Here is a 20,406-nt window from a genome sequence, read left to right as displayed (position 1 = left end):
AATGATGTTATTCCATACATTGGCAATTCTGGAAGGCCAATGATGTAATGGGAGGAGCCATGATCAGTACATGCTGGCACGCTTCATTCACACAGTAAAAGCGCTGCAATGTTAGTGAAGACGAATTTGTTTCCGGCCTTTGTAGGGTGTTGTGTCACCCATGCAGACCCACCTGTGTCAGGATGCTTGTTGGAAATGCATACAGATTCTCCTACGCGGTGCCACTTCTGCGCTAGTAGCCTGGCTGTAGGAAGACTGCTGCTATGATAGCCCTTTGGCTGTGGATGACTTTGGCAGTCGTACTCTATGCACATGAAGCCTAGAGGGCTCCAGCTGGCTGAGAGAGTGATTGTTCATTCTCTTCTGGCATTGGACCCTTTGATGCCGGATGGCCCCACGGCTACTCACCTTCTCTGCCACTTCCAGCCAGGCTGCTCTGTTCAGGTGGGAGAGCCTCTTCTTACCATCGCTGGTGAAAAGGACCTCCCGCTTTGCCCACACAGCCTGGCAGAGAGTGAGCAGGAAGGCTTCACTACACTGTGGGGCCACCCTAGAGCACCCCTCCGCCATCGTCGGCTTTTGGTGTGGTGCTTTAAATGCAAAGGTGACTCCACTGTGTAACTGCTCTAACTTCTGTCTGTAAGGTTTGTCTTGCACATATTTGAAAACCAATGCAGGACTCGGGGGGTAATCTGTGCTGCTGTCATAGTTTTTCAACAATGACACATCGACATATGTTCATTAACACTTTGCTCCTGCAGCAGCTGTTCATATTTATTGGTGTAATATTTGTAGTTGGCAATGCAGCTAGAATATGAACATATTTTCCTGTTTTTTTTCAACACAGACTGTTAAATTGCGGTTACATGTATTTTCACATAACAGTTAGCAGAGAAATTAGTACAGTTTTCAAATGCACATTAGTCTGCGCCTTTTCAGTCAGATGATTAGATGCTCATGGTAGGTAATTATTATTCAATTATGGTTTTATTTCTGTTATGTATTTGCCTTTTACAGTATATTTAAGACTCATGTCATGGAATGTGCAAAATTAAAATTATTCACCCAGGTGCGGCACGCCTACAAGAAGGAATGTTACACTCAAGTAGAAGAAGAGGATCGCAACTTCATAGGACACTGGGACTCAGCTGGGTAAGTATGTGACAGCAAAGCAGAAAATGCTGGAGAAACCCAGCAAGTCAGGCAGCATCTGTGGAGAGAGAAGCAGAGTTAACTTTCAGGTCTGTGAACTTGGTCAAGTTAACTCTGCTTCTCTCTCCACAGATGCTGCCTGACCTGCTGGATTTCTGCAGCATTTTCTGCTTTGCTGCCAAATTGACAGCAGCTCCACAGCAGTCAGTTAAGTATTTCTTTGACAGCTTTCAGGAAGCAGGTGCTGGAGCACTTAAAATAGGTCCCCAACACCTGCTGCACAATGGTCAAAAACTCGCTGTGCCAAAAGTCTCGCCTCTCCCCACGTAATATGGGGAGGGCAGCGCGCGGCCTCTATGGAAATGAGCCCCCGCGATTAATATCGCGGGGGCTCGGCGGCAGCCGGTGAATGCGGCCGAGCCGCCAAGGTCAAAGCGACACCCCAATAAAATTCAGCTCTAAATGTGCAGTTAATGGAACAAATGGGGAGAAAATAAATGCATTCAATGTAAACTATTCAATAATAAATAACTTACTGTTATTTCATGGAAATCAAATACAGATTATCATATGTTAATATGATAACATGATGTCAAAAAACAGCTGAAGGCAATGGATATAGCAAAGGCTATGGTCCCTGACAACATCCCGAATGTAGTAATATCAACTTGTGCTCCAGAACTAGCTGCACCACTAGCCAAGCTGTTCCAGTACAGTGACAACATTGACAATATGGAAAATTGCCCAAGTATGTCCTGTGCACAAAAAGCAGGACAAATCCAATCCGGCCAATTACCACCCCATCAGTCTACTGTCGATCATCAGTAAAGTGATGGAAGGTGTTGAAGACAGTGCTGTCAAGCAACACTTATTCAGCAATAACCTGTTCAATGGTGCTCATTTTGGGTTCTGCGATGACCACTCAGCTCCTGACCTCATTACAGTCTTGGTCCAAACATGAGTTGAATTCCAGAGGTGAGGTGAGAGTGACTGCCCTTGGTATCTAGGCAGCATTTGACTGAGTGTGGCATCAAGGAGCCCTAGCAAAGTTGAAGTCAGAGAATCAGGGGAAAAACCCAGCACAAAGGAAGATGATTTTTAAAAATTCTTTCATTGGATGTGGGCGTCACTGGAAAGGCCAGCATTTGTTGCGCATCGCTAATTGACAACTGAGTGGCTTGCTATGCCATTTCAGAGGGCAGTTAACAGTCAACCATATTGCTGTGGATCTGGAGTCACATGTAGGCCAGACCAGGAAAGGATGCAGATTTCCTTCCCTAAAGGACATTAGTGAACCAGATGGGTTTTTATGACAATCAATGATAGTTTCATGGCATCATTACTGAGACTAGCATTCAATTCCAGATTTTTTTAATGAATTAATAGAGCTTTTTAATTAATTAATTGAATTTTGAATTCCACCAGCTGCTCTGGTGGGATTTAAACCTTTGTCCCCAGGGCATTAGCCTGAGCCTCTGGATTACTAGTCCAGTGACATTACCCCTACGCCAATTGTTGGAGGCCAAACATCTCAGTCATAGGACATCATTGCAGGAATTCCTCAGGATAGTCTTAGGCCCAAATTGCATCATCAATGACCTTCCCTCCAACATAAGCTCAGAAGTGGGAATGCTCGCTGATGATTGCATAGTGTTCAGTACATTTTGCAATTCCTCAGATAATGAAGCAATCTGTGCCCGCATGCAGCAAGACTTGGACAACATTCAGCTTGGGCTGGTAAGTGGCAAATAACATTCGTACCACGCAAGTGGCAGGCAATGACCATCTCCAACAAGAGAGAATCCAACCATCTCCTCTTGACATTCAACGACATTGCCATCGCCTAGTCCCCCACCAACAACATCCTGGGTGCTACCATTGACCAGAAACTTAACAGAACCAACCATGCTGTAGCTACAAGAGCAGGTCAGGGGCTGGGAATTAAGCAATGAGTAACTCAACTCCTGACTACCCAAACCCTGTTCACCATCAACAAGGCACAAGCAGGACTTTGATGGAATACTCTCCACTTGTCTGGATGAGCGCAGCTCCAACAACACTCAAGAGCTCTACACCATCCAGAACAAAGCAGCCTGCTTGATTGGCACCCCATTCACTATCTTCAATATTCTCTCCTTTCACCACCGCTGCACAGTGGTAGCCATGTGTACCATCTGCAAGATGCACTGCAGCAACTCGCCAAAGCTCCTTAGACAGCACCTTCCAAATGTGTGGCCTCTACCATCTAGAAGAACAAGAGCAGCGGACACATGGGAACACCACCACTTGCAAGTTCCCCTCCACATCACACCATCCTGACGTGGAAATATATTGTTGTTCCTTCATTGTCATTGAGTCAAAATCCTGGAAATCCCTCCCAAACAGCACAGTAGATCTACTTACACCATATGGACTACAGCGGTTCAAGAAGGCAGCTCACCACCACATTCTCAAGGACAATTAGGGACAGGCAATAAATGTTGGCCCTGCCCACATCCCATGAAAAATTATTTTAAAAATGTTAAGGATGAAATTATGAAATTGAGCTGCACAAAAAGATTTCAAGGTTTTTACCTCATGACAACCTGAGATGCAGTTGATGGTTATGAAGATCTTGCTTTCCTGTCATGATTCAAGATGTCATCTTAAAAGTATTACTGCCTTCCAATCATTATTCAGTTTCAAATAAAAACTAATCAGAGCTAATCAATGCATAGATTTAACCTGTAAATACTTTGTGACTGATCTCAATGTTCCTGCACACAGTTAGTGATTGTTCTAATTCTCTTGGACCCACAGAACATACAATACGGTTGCACAATATACAACCACAAATATAATATAGTTACCTGATATGTATCATTATGAGAAAAATACTTTTCAGCAGCAAAATAAATAGCATAAGATGCATCAGTGCTAAATACATGGTTAGTAGGATGAGGTGGTGGCGTAGTGGTATTACCACTGGACAAGTAGCCCAGAAACCCATAGTATTGATCTGGAGACATGGGTTCAAATCCCACCACAGCTGAAGGTGGAATTTGAATTTAATTAATAAATCTTGAATTAAAAACTAGTCTAATGATGGCCATGAAACCATTGTCGATTGTTGTAAAAACCCATCTGGTTCACTAATGTCCTTTGGGGAAGGAAATCAGCTGTCCTTACCTGGTGAAGATCTACATGTAACTCCAGACCCACAGCAATGTGGTTAACTCTTACATGCCCTCTGAAATGGCCTAGCAAGCCACTCAGTTGTATCTAACCGCTACAAAGTCAATAAAAAGGAATTAAACCGGACGGACCACCCGGCATCGACCTAGGCACCGGAAACGACAACGGCAAACCCAGCCCTGTTGACCCAGCAAAGTCCTCCTTACTAACATCTGGGGGCTTGTGCCAAAGTTGGGAGAGCTGTCCCACAGACTAGTCAAGCAACAGCCTGACATAGTCATACTCACGGAATCATACCTTATAGACAATGTCCCAGACACTGTCATCACCATCCCTGGGTATGTCCTGTCCCACTGGAAGGACAGACCCAGCAGAGGTGGCGGCACAGTGGTCTACAGTTAGGAGGGAGTTGCTCTGGGAGCCCTCAACATCAGGTCAAACATGGGCAAGGTAACCTCCTACTGATTACCACCTACTGCGCTCCCTCAGCTGATGAGTCAGTACTCCTCCATGTTGAACACCACTTGGAGGAAGCACTGAGGGTGGCAAGGGCACAAAATGTATTCTGGGTGGGGGACTTCAATGTCCATCACCAAGAGTGGCTCGGTAGCACCACTACAGACCGAGCTGGCCGAGTACTAAAGGACATAGCTGCTAGACTGGGTCTGTGGCAGGTGGTGGGGGAAACAACACGAGGGAAAAACATATTTGACCTTGTCCTCACCAATATGCCTGCCGCAGATGCTTTCTCCATGACTATATTGGTAGGAGTGAACACCGCAGAGTCCTTGTGGAGACGAAGTCCTGCCTTCACATTGAGGATACCGTCCATCATGTTGTGTGCCTATCACTGTGCTAAATGGGATAGATTTCGAACAGACCTGGCAATGCAAAACTGGGCATCCATGAGGCGCTGTGGGCCATCAGCAGCTGAGAATTGTACTCAACCGCAATCTGCAACCTCATGGCCTGGCATATCACCCACTCTACCATTACCATCAAGCCAGGAGACCAACTCTGGTTCAATGAAGAGTGCAGGAGGGCATGCCAGGAGCAGCACCAGGCATACCTCAAAATGAGGTGTCAACCTGGTGAAGCTACAACCCAGGACTACTTGCATGCCAAACTGCATAAGCAGCATGCGAAAGACAGAGCTAAGCGATCCCAAAACCAACGGATCAGATCTAAGCTCTGCAGTCCTGCCACATCCAGCTGTGAATGGTGGCGGACGTTTAAACAACTAACAGGAGGAGGTGGCTCCACAAATATCCCCATCCTCAATAATGGGGGAGCCCAGCACATCAGTGCGAAAGATAAGGCTGAAGCATTTGCAACAATCTTCAGCCAGAAGTGCCGAGTTGAAGATCCATCTCAGTCCACTCCTGAAGTCCTCAGCATCACAGATGCCAGACTTCAGCCAACTCGATTCACTCCACGTGATATCAAGAAACGACTGATGGCACTGGATACTGCAAAGGCTATGGGTCCTGATAATACTCCGGCAATAGTACTGAAGACCTGTGCTCCAGAACTTGCCGCACCCCTAGCCAAGCTGTTCCAGTATAGCTACAACATTAGCATCGACCCGGCAATGTGGAAAATTGCCCAGGTATGTCCTGTGCACAAAAAGCAGGACAAGTCCAACCCGGCCAATTACCGCCACATCAGTCTACTCTCGATCATCAGCAAAGTGCTGGAAGGTGTCATCAACAGTGCTATCAAGCAGCACTTGCTTAGCAATAACCTGCTCAGTGATACCCAGTATGGGTTCTATTTGGGCCACTCAGCTCCTGACCTCATTACAGCCTTGGTTCAAACATGGACAAAAGAGTTGAACTCAAGAGGTGAGGTGAGAGTGACTGCCCTTGACATCAAGGCTGCATTTGACTGAGTATGGCATTAAGGCGCCCTAGCAAAAATACCTAGCAGCAAGGAAGATGGCTGTGGTTGTTGGAGGTCAATCATCTGAGCTCCAGGAGATCACTGCAGGAGTTCCTCAGGGTAGTCTCCTAGGCCCAACCATCTTCAGCTGCTTTATCAATGACCTTCCTTCAATCATAAGGTCAGAAGTGGGGATGTTCGCTGATGATTGCACAATGTTCAGCAATATTCGCAACTCCTCAAATACTGAAGCAGTCCGTGTAGAAATGCAGCAAGACTTGGACAATATCCAGGCTTGGGCTGATAAGTGGCAAGTAACATTTGTGTCACACAAGTGCCAGGCAATGACCATCTCCAACAAGAAAGAATCTAACCATCTCCCCTTGACATTCAATGGCATTACCATCGCTGAATCCCCCACTATCAACATCCTAGGGGCTACCATTGACCAGAAACTGAACTGGAGTAACCATATAAATACTGTGGCTACAAGAGCAGGTCAGAGGCTAGGAATCCTGCGGTGACTAACTCACCTCCTGACTCCCCAAAGCCTGTCCACCATCTACAAGGCACAAGTCAGGAGTGTGATGGAATACTCTCTACTTGCCTGGATGGGTGCAGCTCCAACAACACTCAAGAAGCTCGACATCATCCAGGACAAAGCAGCCTGCTTGATTGGCACACCATCCACAAACATTTGCTCCCTCCACCACTGACGCACAGTGGCAGCAGTGTGTACCATCTACAAGATGCACTGCAGCAACTCACCAAGGCTCCTTAGACAGCACCTTCCAAACCCGCGACCTCTACCACCTCGAAGGACAAGAGCAGCAGATGCATGGGAACATCACCACCTGCAAGTTCCCGTCCAAGTCATACACCATCCTGACTTGGAACTATATCGCCGTTCCTTCACTGTCGCTGGGTCAAAATCCTGGAACTCCCTTCCTAACAGCACTGTGGGTGTACCTACCTCACATGGACTGCAGCGGTTCAAGAAGGCAACTCACCACCACCTTCTCAAGGGCAATTAGGGATGGGCAATAAATGCTGGCATAGCCAGTGACGCCCACATCCCATGAATGAATTTTTAAAAAACCATGATTGGTTGAAAGGAGGGGAGTAGCACAGTGGGCTAGAATGACAGGAACAGAGTTCAGATGTGGAAGAGGTTGTAGGACTGGAAGGGATTACAGAGATTGGACAGGCAAGGCTATGGAGGAATTTAAACACATGAAAGAACATTTTAAGTTTGAAGCAATGAACTTCCAGAAGCCAATTCAGGTTAGCAAGGAATGGAGTGATGGGTGAGCAGAACTTAATGCAGATAGGATAAGGGCAGCATTGTTCTTTAAGACTTGAAGTTTACAGAGGTTTGACGATGAGAAATGTAGGTGCTGTCAGTAAAGAAAGCATTAGAGTAATTGAGTTTGGAGATGACAAAGGTATCAGTGATAGGTGGACTAAGAAAGGGGAGCAGGTGGGCAATGTTACAGAGGTAGTATTTTTGATGGCGAGTATACACAGTATTTGTGATGGAAAAGATATGGGGATCAGAACTTCAGCTTGTTATCTCAGAAGAGGCGAAGATTGCGAACAGTTCAGTACACACTGACACAACAGTTAAAGAGGAAAACATTGTCTTTGGCAAATTTGTGATTGGGGCCAAAGTTGCTGACTTTGGTAGTCCCAATATGTGTCTGCTAAAGTGATGGATCGCCCAAGACTTTCCATTGAAGTCCATCAGGTAGGTTGTAAAACTTACAACTGAGCCAATCCTGTCACTTTTCTGCCAGGTGGCTTAGATTAAAATTATGTCTTGTGGCATTGATTTCAGATTAGTTTCACACTCTGAATCTTTTTTACACATCAAGGTATCTGCACACTGCTCATAATGGGCCATAGTTTTCTGTCAAAAAATGGTGAAACCAGTGACAAGCGGTACTATTTAGGCACAAATGTTCAGCAATTTCAGGTGAGGGGTAAATGCGCCGCTAAAAACAAAATTCCAAAAGTTGCTGTCAAAGTTGCACGGAAAGAGTTTCTTGCTATCTGACTCACATTAGCTTGCATTGAATGGCATTACGTTTCTGTATTTGCGCAGTACATATGAACTGAATATGCCACTGGAAGTTAAGTCTTGTCCATTAGTCTAATTTCCATTTTAAAACATGATAACTGGCACACAACCTCTCAGACACTGAAAATTAACTATTACAAGTGTGGAGTCTTGTTCTTTCAGGATTTAATTGTTGTTGAACATTTAAAAAATGTAAAATTATATTTTCCTTTTTTATCTTTGTTCTCTCTCTCTTAAACCAATTTTTCGTTTTCTCTCTTAACCTCTCTTTCTGTACCTGATTTGACATTGAATTTGACCACTTTAATTGACACTTCGTTCTCAGTACTTGCACTGTAATTTCACAATCCTTCATTCTAATTGGTTAAGGAAATAGACAGTTGCTTGTCATGTTCAATCAGGTCTATCCAAGGATCTATCCTTGGCCTCCTCCTATTTCTCATCTTCATGTTGCCCCTTGACGGCATTATCTGAAAGCACAGCCTCCACATGTACAGTGACATTACCCAGCTCTTTCTCACCGCCAGCTCTCTCAACTGCTCCACTGTTGCTAAGTTATCAGATTGCTTATCCGACATCCAGTGCTGGATGAGCAGAAATTTCCTCCAATTAGATATTGGGAAGACTGAAGCCTTTGGAGACAAAACCAAACTCCATTCCCTAACTAACGGCTTTATCCCTCACTCTCTCCCAGGCAACTATATGAGACTAAATTAAACATAACATCACCCAACTTCTCCCCTGCCTCAGCTCATCTGCAGCAGAAACCCTCATTCATGCCTTTATTACCTCCAGACCTGATTACTCCAATGCACGTATGGCTGGCATCCCACAGGGTAGTAGCTGACAGATGTCTTTGCGATTGGAAAGCGGTTTCCAGTAGCGTTCCAGAGGGCTCTGTGTTGGGTCCCTTGCTGTTTGTGGTATATATTAATGATTTGGACTTAAATGTGGGAGGCATGATTGGGAAATTTGCTGATGCCACAAAAAGTGGTTGTACATTTAAAAGTGAAGAGGATAGCTGTAGACTCCAGAATGAGAGCAACGGTTTAGTTGAGTGGGCGGAAAAGTGGCAAACGGAACTCAAACTGGACAAGTGTGAGGTAAGGCATTTGGGGAAGGCAAACAAAGCAATTGAATACACAATGAACAGGGGGTATTGAGAGGGGTAGAAGAAGTGAGAGACCTTGGAGTGCATGTCCACAGGTCCCTGAAGGTGGCAGGACAGGTAGAGTGGTGAAGAAGGCATATGGAATGCTTTCCTTTATTTGCTGAGGTATAGAATACAAAAGCAGGGATATAATGATGGAACTGTATACAACTCTGGTTAGGCCACAGCTGGAGTACTGTGTACAGTTCTGATCACCACATTACAGGAAGGACATAATTGCTCTGGAGAGAGTACAGAGGAGATTTACAAGAATGTTACCAGGGCTTGAAAGTTGCAGCTATGAGGAAAGATTGGATCAGCTAGGGTTGTTTTCCTTGGAACAGAGGAGGCTGAGGGGTGACTTAACTGTGGTGTACAAAATTATGAGGGGCCTAGATAGAGTAGACAAGAAGAACCTGCTTCCCCTAGCAGAGAGGTCAATTACCGGGGGGACAGATTTAAGGTGATTGGCAGAAGGAATAGAGGGGACATGACGAAAAACTTTTTCACACTGAGGGTGGTGAGTGGCTGGAATTCACTGCCAGGAATGGTGGTGGCGGCAGAAACCCTCAACTCATTTAAAAGGTACCTGGACATGCACCTGTGTGTTGTAACCTGCAAGGCTACGACCAGGTGATGGAAGCTGGGATTAGATTGGGTGGCTAGTCTTTTTGGCCGGCACAGTCACGATGGGCTGAAGGACCTCCTTCTGTGCTGTAATTTTTCTATGGTTTCCAGGATTTTATTCAATCCCCTTGTTTGATTATACATTCCCATGGCCAACATTAAGAAAGATTAGCTAGAAAATGCCATATTAATATTGATAATTATGTACCAAATGTATACACATTAGGAATTGCCATTAATGTGCAAGGTTTGATATATGCTGCAGTATTTTCTGGCTCTGAATTGTGTTACAAAAAACAATACGATGAACAGCAAGGCATTGTTGTCTCAGCAGAACGATTAAGTACAGCAATCATGAAGATTACAAGTGATTGAAGAACTCGAGAATTGAACAGGTTTGCTGTCAATCTTGGTATCTAGACTCTGGCTTCGACAAGTCAACTCCAACCTGCTGCACTCCTGGTTTGTCGGTTCTTCTTACAAATATCGTGATGAGATTCACTCTGCAGAGCAACTTGTTTGATGCACAACTCTCTCTCTCTCCAGATCTCTTTAGATTTGGCAGAAGGTCATGGAGACACATGACCTGAGAAAATCGATTGTGAACCCTGTGCTAGCCATCTGAAGTGTGTCCTTATATAATTCTTACTACCTGTTTACTGAGTTCACTGTTAACTTATGACTTGTTTCTATTATAAAAGGATTCGAGTATAAGAGTAAACAATTCTGACTTCAATTTTATAGGACCTCATTGAGTGCACACCAGGAGTACCGTGTACAGTTTTGGTCTCCTTACCTAAGGACGAATATACTTGCCTTAAGCTGAGTGCAAAATAGGTTCACTAAACTGATTTTTGGGGGAGTGTCCTATGAGGAGAAAGTGAGTTGACTTGGCCTATATTCCCTAGAGTTTAGAAGAATGAAAATTTGTAAGGCTATGGGGAAAAGGCAGGCGAACAGGACTAGGTGAGTTGCTCTTGCAGAGATCTTGCACAGACATGATTGGCTGAATGGCCTCCTTCTGTGCTGCAGACATTCTGTGATTTCGTCTATGATTCTACCCTCCATAAACTTGAGGTCACCTAAAACTCTGCTGCCTGTGTTGTCATGCTTGGAAGAAGCCGGGATGAAATAAACAATGAACTAGAGGAATTATGACAATAAAAAACTCTACTGTTAAGCTGAACCATAAGAAAAGGGCACATCTATACCACAGACAAAATGGAGTAGAGATCAGATGACCCCCTCCTGTCCTGCCAATAAACAAGCCTGTCTGAAATGATGAAACTCATTAACTGCATCTGAATTAGCTCTGGGGAAAGCCTATTGGAATTGAAAAGAGCCCACTGCATGTTAATGACTCCTACCAACAGGAATGGGACTAACAAAGGTTTTGTAAGACAGACTGACTCTACAGCCCAAACCCAGATGAATGGGTGTGAAGTAGCACCATTGTAACATAATGACCCCCATCCAGACACCAAGATAGCAATTGTTTCCATATCCTGCACCATTGTGTGGTCACACCAGGGGAGAGGGCCCAGTGTCACCTGACAGAGACTCAAATGTGATGGCTTTTTACTTTAAAAGCTAGCCCTCTGGAGAGAGAGGGGAAATCAAGCAAAGATCACAGAAAGCCAGAGCCAGCCAAAGGCTGTATGATTGGCCCAGCACAAGGAAGAAGCCCTGCTGCTGATACTATATTTCAACTTGCCACAGTAGAGAACTAAAAAAGTGACCACCGCATCCGGTCTGAAGTTTTAACCACCAGAAATCTACAGCACCTCAGCAAGTTCATGACGACAAACATCCAGGCCTGCACCTTTGTAAAGACTTTCCTCCTGAGAAGATTCAACAGGCTTCTGTGAACCAAAAACTCTAACATCGCTTTGGACTTTAATTGCATCCTATCCTTTTTCTCTCTATCTATTCTTGTATATGCATGTGTATGTAAATTCGTGAGTGGGTGAAGGTTGTGAACAATTTGGGTTTTGCTGTTTAAATAAAAATATAACCCTTTTTTTAAACGTATGAGAAAACCTGTCATTTGCCTGTTTATTTGACCCTAAAACACTCAGGAACTAACACTTTTTTTAACAAAACACTATTGTATTCAGTTCGGAGGTGAAAAGCGGAAGTTACCCACACCACTTATTGCCTATCCATAACAGTATCCTTACTTGCATCAAGTCCTGTTAACGTATCATCCCTGTGCACATTGACCTACATTGGCTCCCAATCAAGCAATGCCTTCATTTTAAAATCCTCATCTGTGTTTTTAAATCCCTCCATGGCTCACTTTCTCCCTATCTCTGTAAACTCCTCCAGCCCCACTACCCTCTGAAAATCTGCACCCATCTAATTCTGGCCAATTGAGTATCCCTGACTTTAATTCCTCCACCACTGGTGGCTGTCCTTTCAGCTGCCTCAGTTCCAAGCTCTGGTATTCCCTCTTTAAACCTCTCTGACTCTCTACCTCCCTTCCTTCCTTTAAGATGCTTCTTAAAACCTACCTCTTTGGCCAAGCTTTTGGTCATCAGCCCTAATATCGCCTTCTGTGACTCAGCGTTTAATCTTGCTTTATAATGCTCCTGTGACATGCCTTGGGATGCTTTATTATGTTCAAGGTGCTATATAAATATAAGTAGTTCTTGTTGTTGCCCTGATCCCCAGTTTCCCTCAATGTTACTCCATCAACCAAAGCACTTTCAGCAACTTGTCACACAATAAAACGTGCAAGGGCAAGTCTAACTAATGACAGACACCGTTAGATGCCCTGCCAGAACATATTATGTCCCACTTTCACACAACTTAATAATGTCCTCAATTTTCGGTTACCTCGATTGTAAGAAAACAGATGTAATTGAACGCCAAAAAATTTTCTTCTGCTTCCGCACTGCTGCTGTAAATATGGTACTTCCATTTGTTTACGAGTTACGCCCTAGCCCCATTCCCAAAGACAGGAATATTTAATTATTTTGGGAAGGTGACAACCACTTATGGTGCAGCTGGGATCTCCTTCTTGATCCATCTGCAGTCTTTCACATGTTTGATCACACCATCCTCTTCCAATTCCTCTCCACCATTGTTCAGCTAGGTGGGACTGGCTCCATTCATATCTATCTAATCATAGCCAGAGAATGACTTCTCTTTCTGTTACCACGCTGTTACCACTGGTGTCCTCAAGGATCTATCCTTGGCCCCCTCCTATTTCTCATCTATTCGCTATCCTTTGGTGACATCCTCCAAAAACACAGCATCAGTTTCCACATCTATGCTGACAACGCCCAGCTCTACCTCACCACCAACTCTTTCTCGACTTCTCCAATGTCTCAAAAGTGTCAGAAAGCATGTCCAACATCCAATATTGGATGAGAAAAAATTTCCTCCAATAAATATTGGGAAGACCACAGCCATTGTCTTCGGTTCCCGCTACAAACTCCATTCCCTAGCTAATGACACCATCCCTCTCCCTGGTAACTGACTGAGGCTGAACCAGATTGTTCGCAAACGTGATGTCATATGCGACCCTGAGATGAGCATCCAATCACATATCTGCCGCATCACGAAGACTGCGTATATCCACCTCTGTAACATTGCTTGACTCCATTCCTGCCCCTGCCTCAGCTCATTTACTGCTGAAACCTTCATCCATGTCTCTGTTATCACTAGATTTGACTCCTGGCCAGCCTCCCACACTCTCCCCTCCGTAAACCCAAAGTCATCCAAACTTTGCCGTACATGTCCTAACTTCCATTTAGTCCCTTTTACCCATCACCCCTGTATTCACTGACCTACAATGACTCCCAGTTAAGCAATGACACGATTTTAAAATTCTTATCACTTTTTTCAAATCCCTCTATGGCCTTGTCCCTCCCTATCTCTGTAACCTCTAGCCGCACAACCCGCCAAATATCTGTGCCCCTCTATTTCTGGCCTCTTGAGCATCCCTGAATCTAATTGCACCACCACTGGTGGGCATGACTTCATCCGCCAAGGCCCGCAGCCCTTGAATTTCCTCCCTAAACCTCTCTGTCTTTCTACCTCTCCTTCCTCTTTTAAGACGCTCCTTAAAACCTACCTCTTTGACCAAGCTTTTGGTTATCTGCCTTAATGTCTCCTGATGTGATTTGGTGAAAATTTTTGCTTTAACGCTCCCGTGAAGTACCTGGGACATTTTATTATGTTAAAGGCATTATACAAATACTGGTTGTTGTTGTCAGTATTGTTGTCTTACATGAGGTGAAAAAAAATCAAATGTGGTACCTTTCAAAGTAAGAAAAATATACATAAAACTAAATCAAAGGCCTGTGTTTAAAAATAAATGTCCCATTTCTTTGTTGCAATTGATTGATCTACAATCAAATGCAATTGAGAACACGGTCTTCTGAATCGTAAACCTACCTCCCCACACTGGGGCTTTATCAACAATGGATGCCAGGGAAGCCCACATATACCTCGCACTCAGTATTGCTGGAGCATAAATGACAGGAATTAGCTCATTTTCATGGTGCTACAATAGGTCCTTGCACACATTGCCATTATAAATGTAAACTCAATCTCTGTGCCCTCCTAACCAGATTACGACATTTTAAAATTGAAAACCAAAATAGGATTTGGTACAGAGATCTTGCTCTCAGTATTAATAATGAACATGGAAACTTCTGAATAAATATAACAGAATTTTCTGCTCATTTCAATTTCATTTTTCAATATATTTGCTTGAATCTTGAGTTCCAATATCTTTATTGGGAACAGGTACTTGGCCCTTCTGCCTGAGGTGAATTAGCATCAATATTCAATATATACTCAAGAAGCTTGACACCATCCAAGACAAAGCAGCCCACTTGATTGGCACCCCATCCAAAAACATTCACTCCCTTCACCACCGATGCACAGTGGCAGCAGTGTGTACCATCTACAAGCTGCACTGCAGCACTGCACCAAGACTCCTTCGACAGCACCTTACAAACCCACGACCTCTATCACCTAGAAATTCAAGCGCAGCAGTTGCATGGGAATACCAGCACCTGCAAGTTCCCCTCCAAGCCACAAACCATCCTAATTTGGAACTATATCGCCATTCCTGCACTATCGCTGGGTCAAAGTCCTGGAACTCCCTTCCTAACAGCACTGTGGGTGTAGCTACCCCAAATGGATTGCAGCGGTTCAAGAAGGCGGCTCACCACCACCTTCTCAAGGGCAATTAGGGAAGGGCAATAAATGCTGTCCTGGCCAACGATGCCCACATCCCATGAATGAATATAAAAATACATATATACAAGCTGCTTATATATTGTGCAAGGCCTGTGGGCTCCCACCATTTGGTGCTGTGCTGATAATAGCATAGTAAACTTGCAGGGTTCACTAAAGCCAACAGCCGGGCAGACACATTTTTCCTGGCTGCTGGCCTTAGTGAATCTGTCAAGTTTATCTTGCCATTCCCAGCTGCACAAGATCAGCTCATTGGGAGTCAACAGCAACAGTCATTAATCTCTTGGGCTTTCAGGGGCACTGGCATTAATAACTGTATGTGTTAGTATAGCTCCATCACAGTGCTGAGTAATTTTTTTTATTCGTTCATGGGATGTGGGTGTCTCTGGCTCGTCCAGCATTTATTGCCCATCCCTAATTGAGTGTTCTTGGAGCTGCACCCATCCAGGCAGGTGGAGAGTATTCCATCACACTCCTGACTTGTGTCTTGTAGATGCTGGACAGGCTTTGGGGAGTCAGGAGGTGAGTTACTCGCCGCAGGATTCCTAGCCTCTGACCTGCTGTTGTAGCTACGGTATTTATATGGCTACTCCAGTTCAGTTTCTGGTCAATAGTAATCCCCAGGATGTTGATAATGGGGGATTCAGCGATCATAATGCCACTGAATGTCAAGGTGAGATTGTTCGATTTTCTCTTTTTGGAGATGGTCATTGCCTGGCACTTGAGTGACTCAAATGTTACTTGCCACTTATCAGCCCAAGCCTGAATACCGTTGAGGTCTTGATGCATTTCTACACAGACTGCTTCAGTATCTGAGGAGTCGCAAATGGTGATGAACATTGTGCAATCATCAACAAACATCCCCACTTCTGGCCTTATGATGGAAGGAAGGTCATTAATGAAGCAGCTGAAGATGGTTGGGCTTAGGACACTAGACTGAGAAACTCCTGCAGTGACGTCCTGATGCTGAGATGACTGACCTCCAACAACCACAACCGTCTTCCTTTGCACTAGGTATGACTCCAACCAGCAGAGCGTTTTCCCCGATTCCCTTTGACTCCAGTTTTGCTTGGGCTCTTTGATGCCATGCTCGGTCAAATGCTGCCTTGATGTCAAGGACAGTCACTCTCACTTCACCTCTGGAGTTCAGTTCTTTTGTCCATGTTTGAACCAAGGCCGTAATGAGGTTAGGAGCTGAGTGGCCCTGGTGGAACCCAGGGATTAATATTGAGCTTCACTGAGCAGGTTATTGCTAAGCACGTGCCGCTTGATAGCACTGTCGACAACATCTTCCATCACTTTACTGATGATCAAGTAGACTGATGGGACGGTAATTGGCCAGGTAGGATTTGTCCTGCTTTTTGTGTACAGGACATACCTGAGCAATTTTCCACATTGCCGGGTAGATGCCAGTGTTGTAGCTGTACTGGAACAGCTTGGCTAGGGGCGCGGCAAGTTCTGGAGCACAGGTCTTCAGTACTATTGCCGGAATGTTGTCAGGGCCCATAGTGTGTGCAGTATCCAGTACCTTCAGTCGTTTCCTGATATCACGCAGAGTGAATCGAATTGGCTGAAGCCTGGCATCTGTGATGCTGGGGACTTCAGGAGGAGGCCGTGATGGATCATTAACTTGGCACTTCTGGCTGAAGAATGTTGCAAATGCTTCAGCCTTATCTTTTGCACTGATGTGCTGGGCTCCCCCATTATTGAGGATGGGATATTTGTGGAGCCACCTCCTCCAGTTAGTTGTTTAATTGTCCACTACCATTCATGACTGAATGTGGGAGGACTGCAGAGCTTAGATCTGATCTGGTGGTTATGGGATCGCTTAGCTCTGTCTATCACATGTTACTTATGCTGTTTGGCACACAAGTAGTCCTGGGTTGTAAGCCTCACTCGGTTGACACCTCATTTTAAGGTATGCCTGGTGCTGTTCCTGGCATGCCTTCCTACACTCTTCATTGAAACAGGGTTGATCCCCCGGCTTGATGGTAATGGTAGAGGGGAGGATATGCTGGGCCATGTGGATATAGATTGTGGTTGAATACTATTCTGCTGCTGCTGAGGGCCCACAGTGCCTCATGGATGCCTCGTTTTGGGTTGCTAGATCTGTTCCAAATCTATCCCATTTAGCGCGGTGGTAGTGCCACACAACATGATGGAGGATATCCTCAATGTGAAGACGGAACTTCATCTCCACAAAGACTGTGCAGTGATCATTCCTACCAATACCGCCATGAACAGATGCATCTGCAGCAGGCAGACTGGTGAGGACGAGGTGAAGTATGTTTTTCCCTCTTGCTGGTTCCTTCACCACCTGCCACAGACCCAACTCTTAAAAGCATCTTAAGGCATTTTTAGATTGTTGTTCAGTGTAGTCTGGATCTTGAGAAAATGAAGCCAAAACAAGTATTTGTGTTACACCTTTAATTTCATAAGATATCCCACAGGAAAGAGAAGAATTGAGTGTTAGGTGCTTTTGGAGACTTGGTGATAAACACAGCTTGGGGGGAATGCTACGCTCTCCATCGTGGCAGGGTTGGAGGCAGGGAGAGCATATAATTGAGTGGGATGGTGGTGGGGGACCCCGCCACCTTCCTGGCTCCACTGAAATTAAGTATGGGGTGGGAAGGCCTGTGAACAACCTTCCCACCCCGCTGCCAATTGAGGCCCTTAATTGGGCAATTAATGCCCAGTTAAGGGCCTTAACCCGCCTCCACTGCAATTACCTGAGCGGCGGGTGGGCCTGTCGCCATATGGGAACCACGGGGCGAAAAACTGTGTGGGTTGCTTGCCGACTCCAGGGTGGGGGCTCACTCATTAAAAATCACTTAGTGCCTGATCGAGGGACTCAGCATCAGGAAGGGAGGGTCCACTGACAGCCACCCCCTTGCCCTTGCTGCCGAGCCCCTTACAGCCCCCTCCCCCGCGACACACCTCTTGAACTCATCAGAACTGATGAAAGATCACAGACCTGAAATGTTAACTCTACTTCTCTCTTCACAGATGCCATCTGACCTGCTGACAATTTCCAGCACTGTCAATTTTTATTTTGGAGACACAGGAGGCCTCGCAACACCATGAGGAGCATACTGCCAGCCATTTTGGGGACTTAAGAGGTCATGTAGCATCTGAAAAGTGGGTGCTTGGCAGCCCAATTTCGATGCCACTCTGTCTAAATGTACACTTGAAGAATGGGTACAAAGAATACCAGATGATGGCTAGCATGCAAAAGCAAAACAAATTTATTACACATTTTAAGCGCTCCCATCTATAGAGCACAATAAGTTAACACCTTCATAGACTCCATTAATTACGTGATTATTTAAATCAAAGTATTCAAAAAAAATCATTAAGAATGGACAGTTTTTCTTTAAATGTTCAAGTTCACTGGAATTCTTTCAAAATGTCTGACATTAAAAAGAGGTTCTGAGGACAATACTTTTCAATTCTTGTTAAGTATTGATGTACTGGGGATGTTCTTAACCAAACTTCCTCATTCGGGAACTGTAACATGTAAAATTTCTGTAAAAAGATTGTAGGAGGATGTGCGTGTGAGTGTGCTTGCACATGTTTGTGTTTCAGGCTGTGGGGGATGGGGGGAGAACAGACCAAGAAGCAGACTAAGATATTGACGTAGCTATGCATGCTAAAGTACAAACAGGAAGTGGGTAATTCTGTACCAACTCGTATAAATAACTATTTGGCCTAATTCTAGAAACAGCAAAGTACTGACAAAACTCATCCCCACCCTGTCTTATTACAGGAAGTTACAGTCATGGCTGAGCAAAGCTTTAAATTCAACAACAGAATTTAATTCATGCCTTAAGCTAAGAGTTCTTCTGTATCACAGAAATTGCTTGAATATGAAAAGGCAAAGTAAAGTTATTACAGACCTTAAGTGCTCCCAGAATATTCCTTTTTTTTTTGTTCATTTCACCCTCATTGAACTTTCGGAAAATGTAGGTGAATCAAAATGTGACTATTTCAAATATTATATGCCTTATAATTGGGACATGGCATAGGTTTTCGATTCATCAACATGGTTGATAATGCTTTTGTAATTTGCAATACTCACACATCACCATAGACAGTGCCATAGATTTCCTGCATGCTCCAGTGATAGGCCCCTCGCAGGATAATAACAAGCAGGGCCACAACAAAGGCAGGTAAACCCCAACTCAGAGTGAAGAAGAGCAAATACCGGCGATCTGTGTGTTCATCATTCATCACAAGCACTTGCCAGAAATTGACAGACTAAAGGGAAGGAAAGGAATATTCATTAAGTGCAATGATCACACACTGTACCCATTGCAATCAACACATACAGTCTCCAAGTTTGCGTTTTATTTTCTGTCAAGTGTCGTCCACCACAGTGACCATAATAGCAATAATATTCTGATCTAAAAATAAAGTTTGCGCTTTATTGCTGATGTGTCATTGACACAAAGATGATTTTGCTATATTAGCATTCTATATATCACTAATGCTTTTTTATTAACTTAAAAGAAAAAGTGAGTCTTTACATTATTTATAATTGCAATAAGAAATCTGAAGCATGGCTGAGTTACGATGCAGCCCTCTCAGGGATGGGGAGGGGTGGGGAGGGGCGTGTTGCATACAAATCCCAACTTCACAATGCTAATAAATGTGCACCATTTAAAATAGTGCTCACGTTTTGTTTCATGTGTAGTTGTGGGGTTCAATGAGCAATGAATACCAATCAAGAAAACATTTTCGAGCTGCAGGGCTGACATTTTCAGTTCTTTTGATGTGTGCAAAAGAAAGCAATGAAGGAGAAATGATCAAGTTATCCATTCAGACCAGCTTTCACTTTCTCTAATAATCCCGACAATTTGAATTTTTCACTGTACTTTCATCAACTAACGACTGAAATGTGCTTCTGTCATAATGATAGTGTGGAAACAATATGTTCAAAGGTACTCACGTAAACATAGTGACCCTAAAATATTTTGAGGATTCTACCAGTCTCCCACTGTAGCTACAGTGAAATCTCCAGGAAAATGGAGGAGACCTGGATGAATTTCTCAGAGTTTCCTGATTTCCCTTTAAACAGTCAAACTTCTCTCTGACCCTTGCCAGTGATGGCCAGGGCGGACTCCTTAAA

General features: G+C 44.4%; 1 protein-coding gene across 1 annotated transcript in view; it reads right to left on the bottom strand.

Moving 5' to 3' along the window:
- The window catches only part of adgrv1 (adhesion G protein-coupled receptor V1), an 810,104-nt gene that overhangs the window by 147,117 nt on the left and 642,581 nt on the right, over positions 1–20,406 (bottom strand). The window contains exon 85 of the mRNA XM_068029668.1: positions 19,357–19,535. Coding sequence (XP_067885769.1) covers positions 19,357–19,535 — 179 coding nt within the window. The remainder of the gene's footprint in view (positions 1–19,356; positions 19,536–20,406) is intronic.

The sequence above is a fragment of the Heterodontus francisci genome, chromosome 4 (genome assembly GCF_036365525.1).
Source record: "Heterodontus francisci isolate sHetFra1 chromosome 4, sHetFra1.hap1, whole genome shotgun sequence".
NCBI lineage: Eukaryota > Metazoa > Chordata > Chondrichthyes > Heterodontiformes > Heterodontidae > Heterodontus > Heterodontus francisci.
This window is presented reverse-complemented; position numbering and strand designations above follow the sequence as displayed.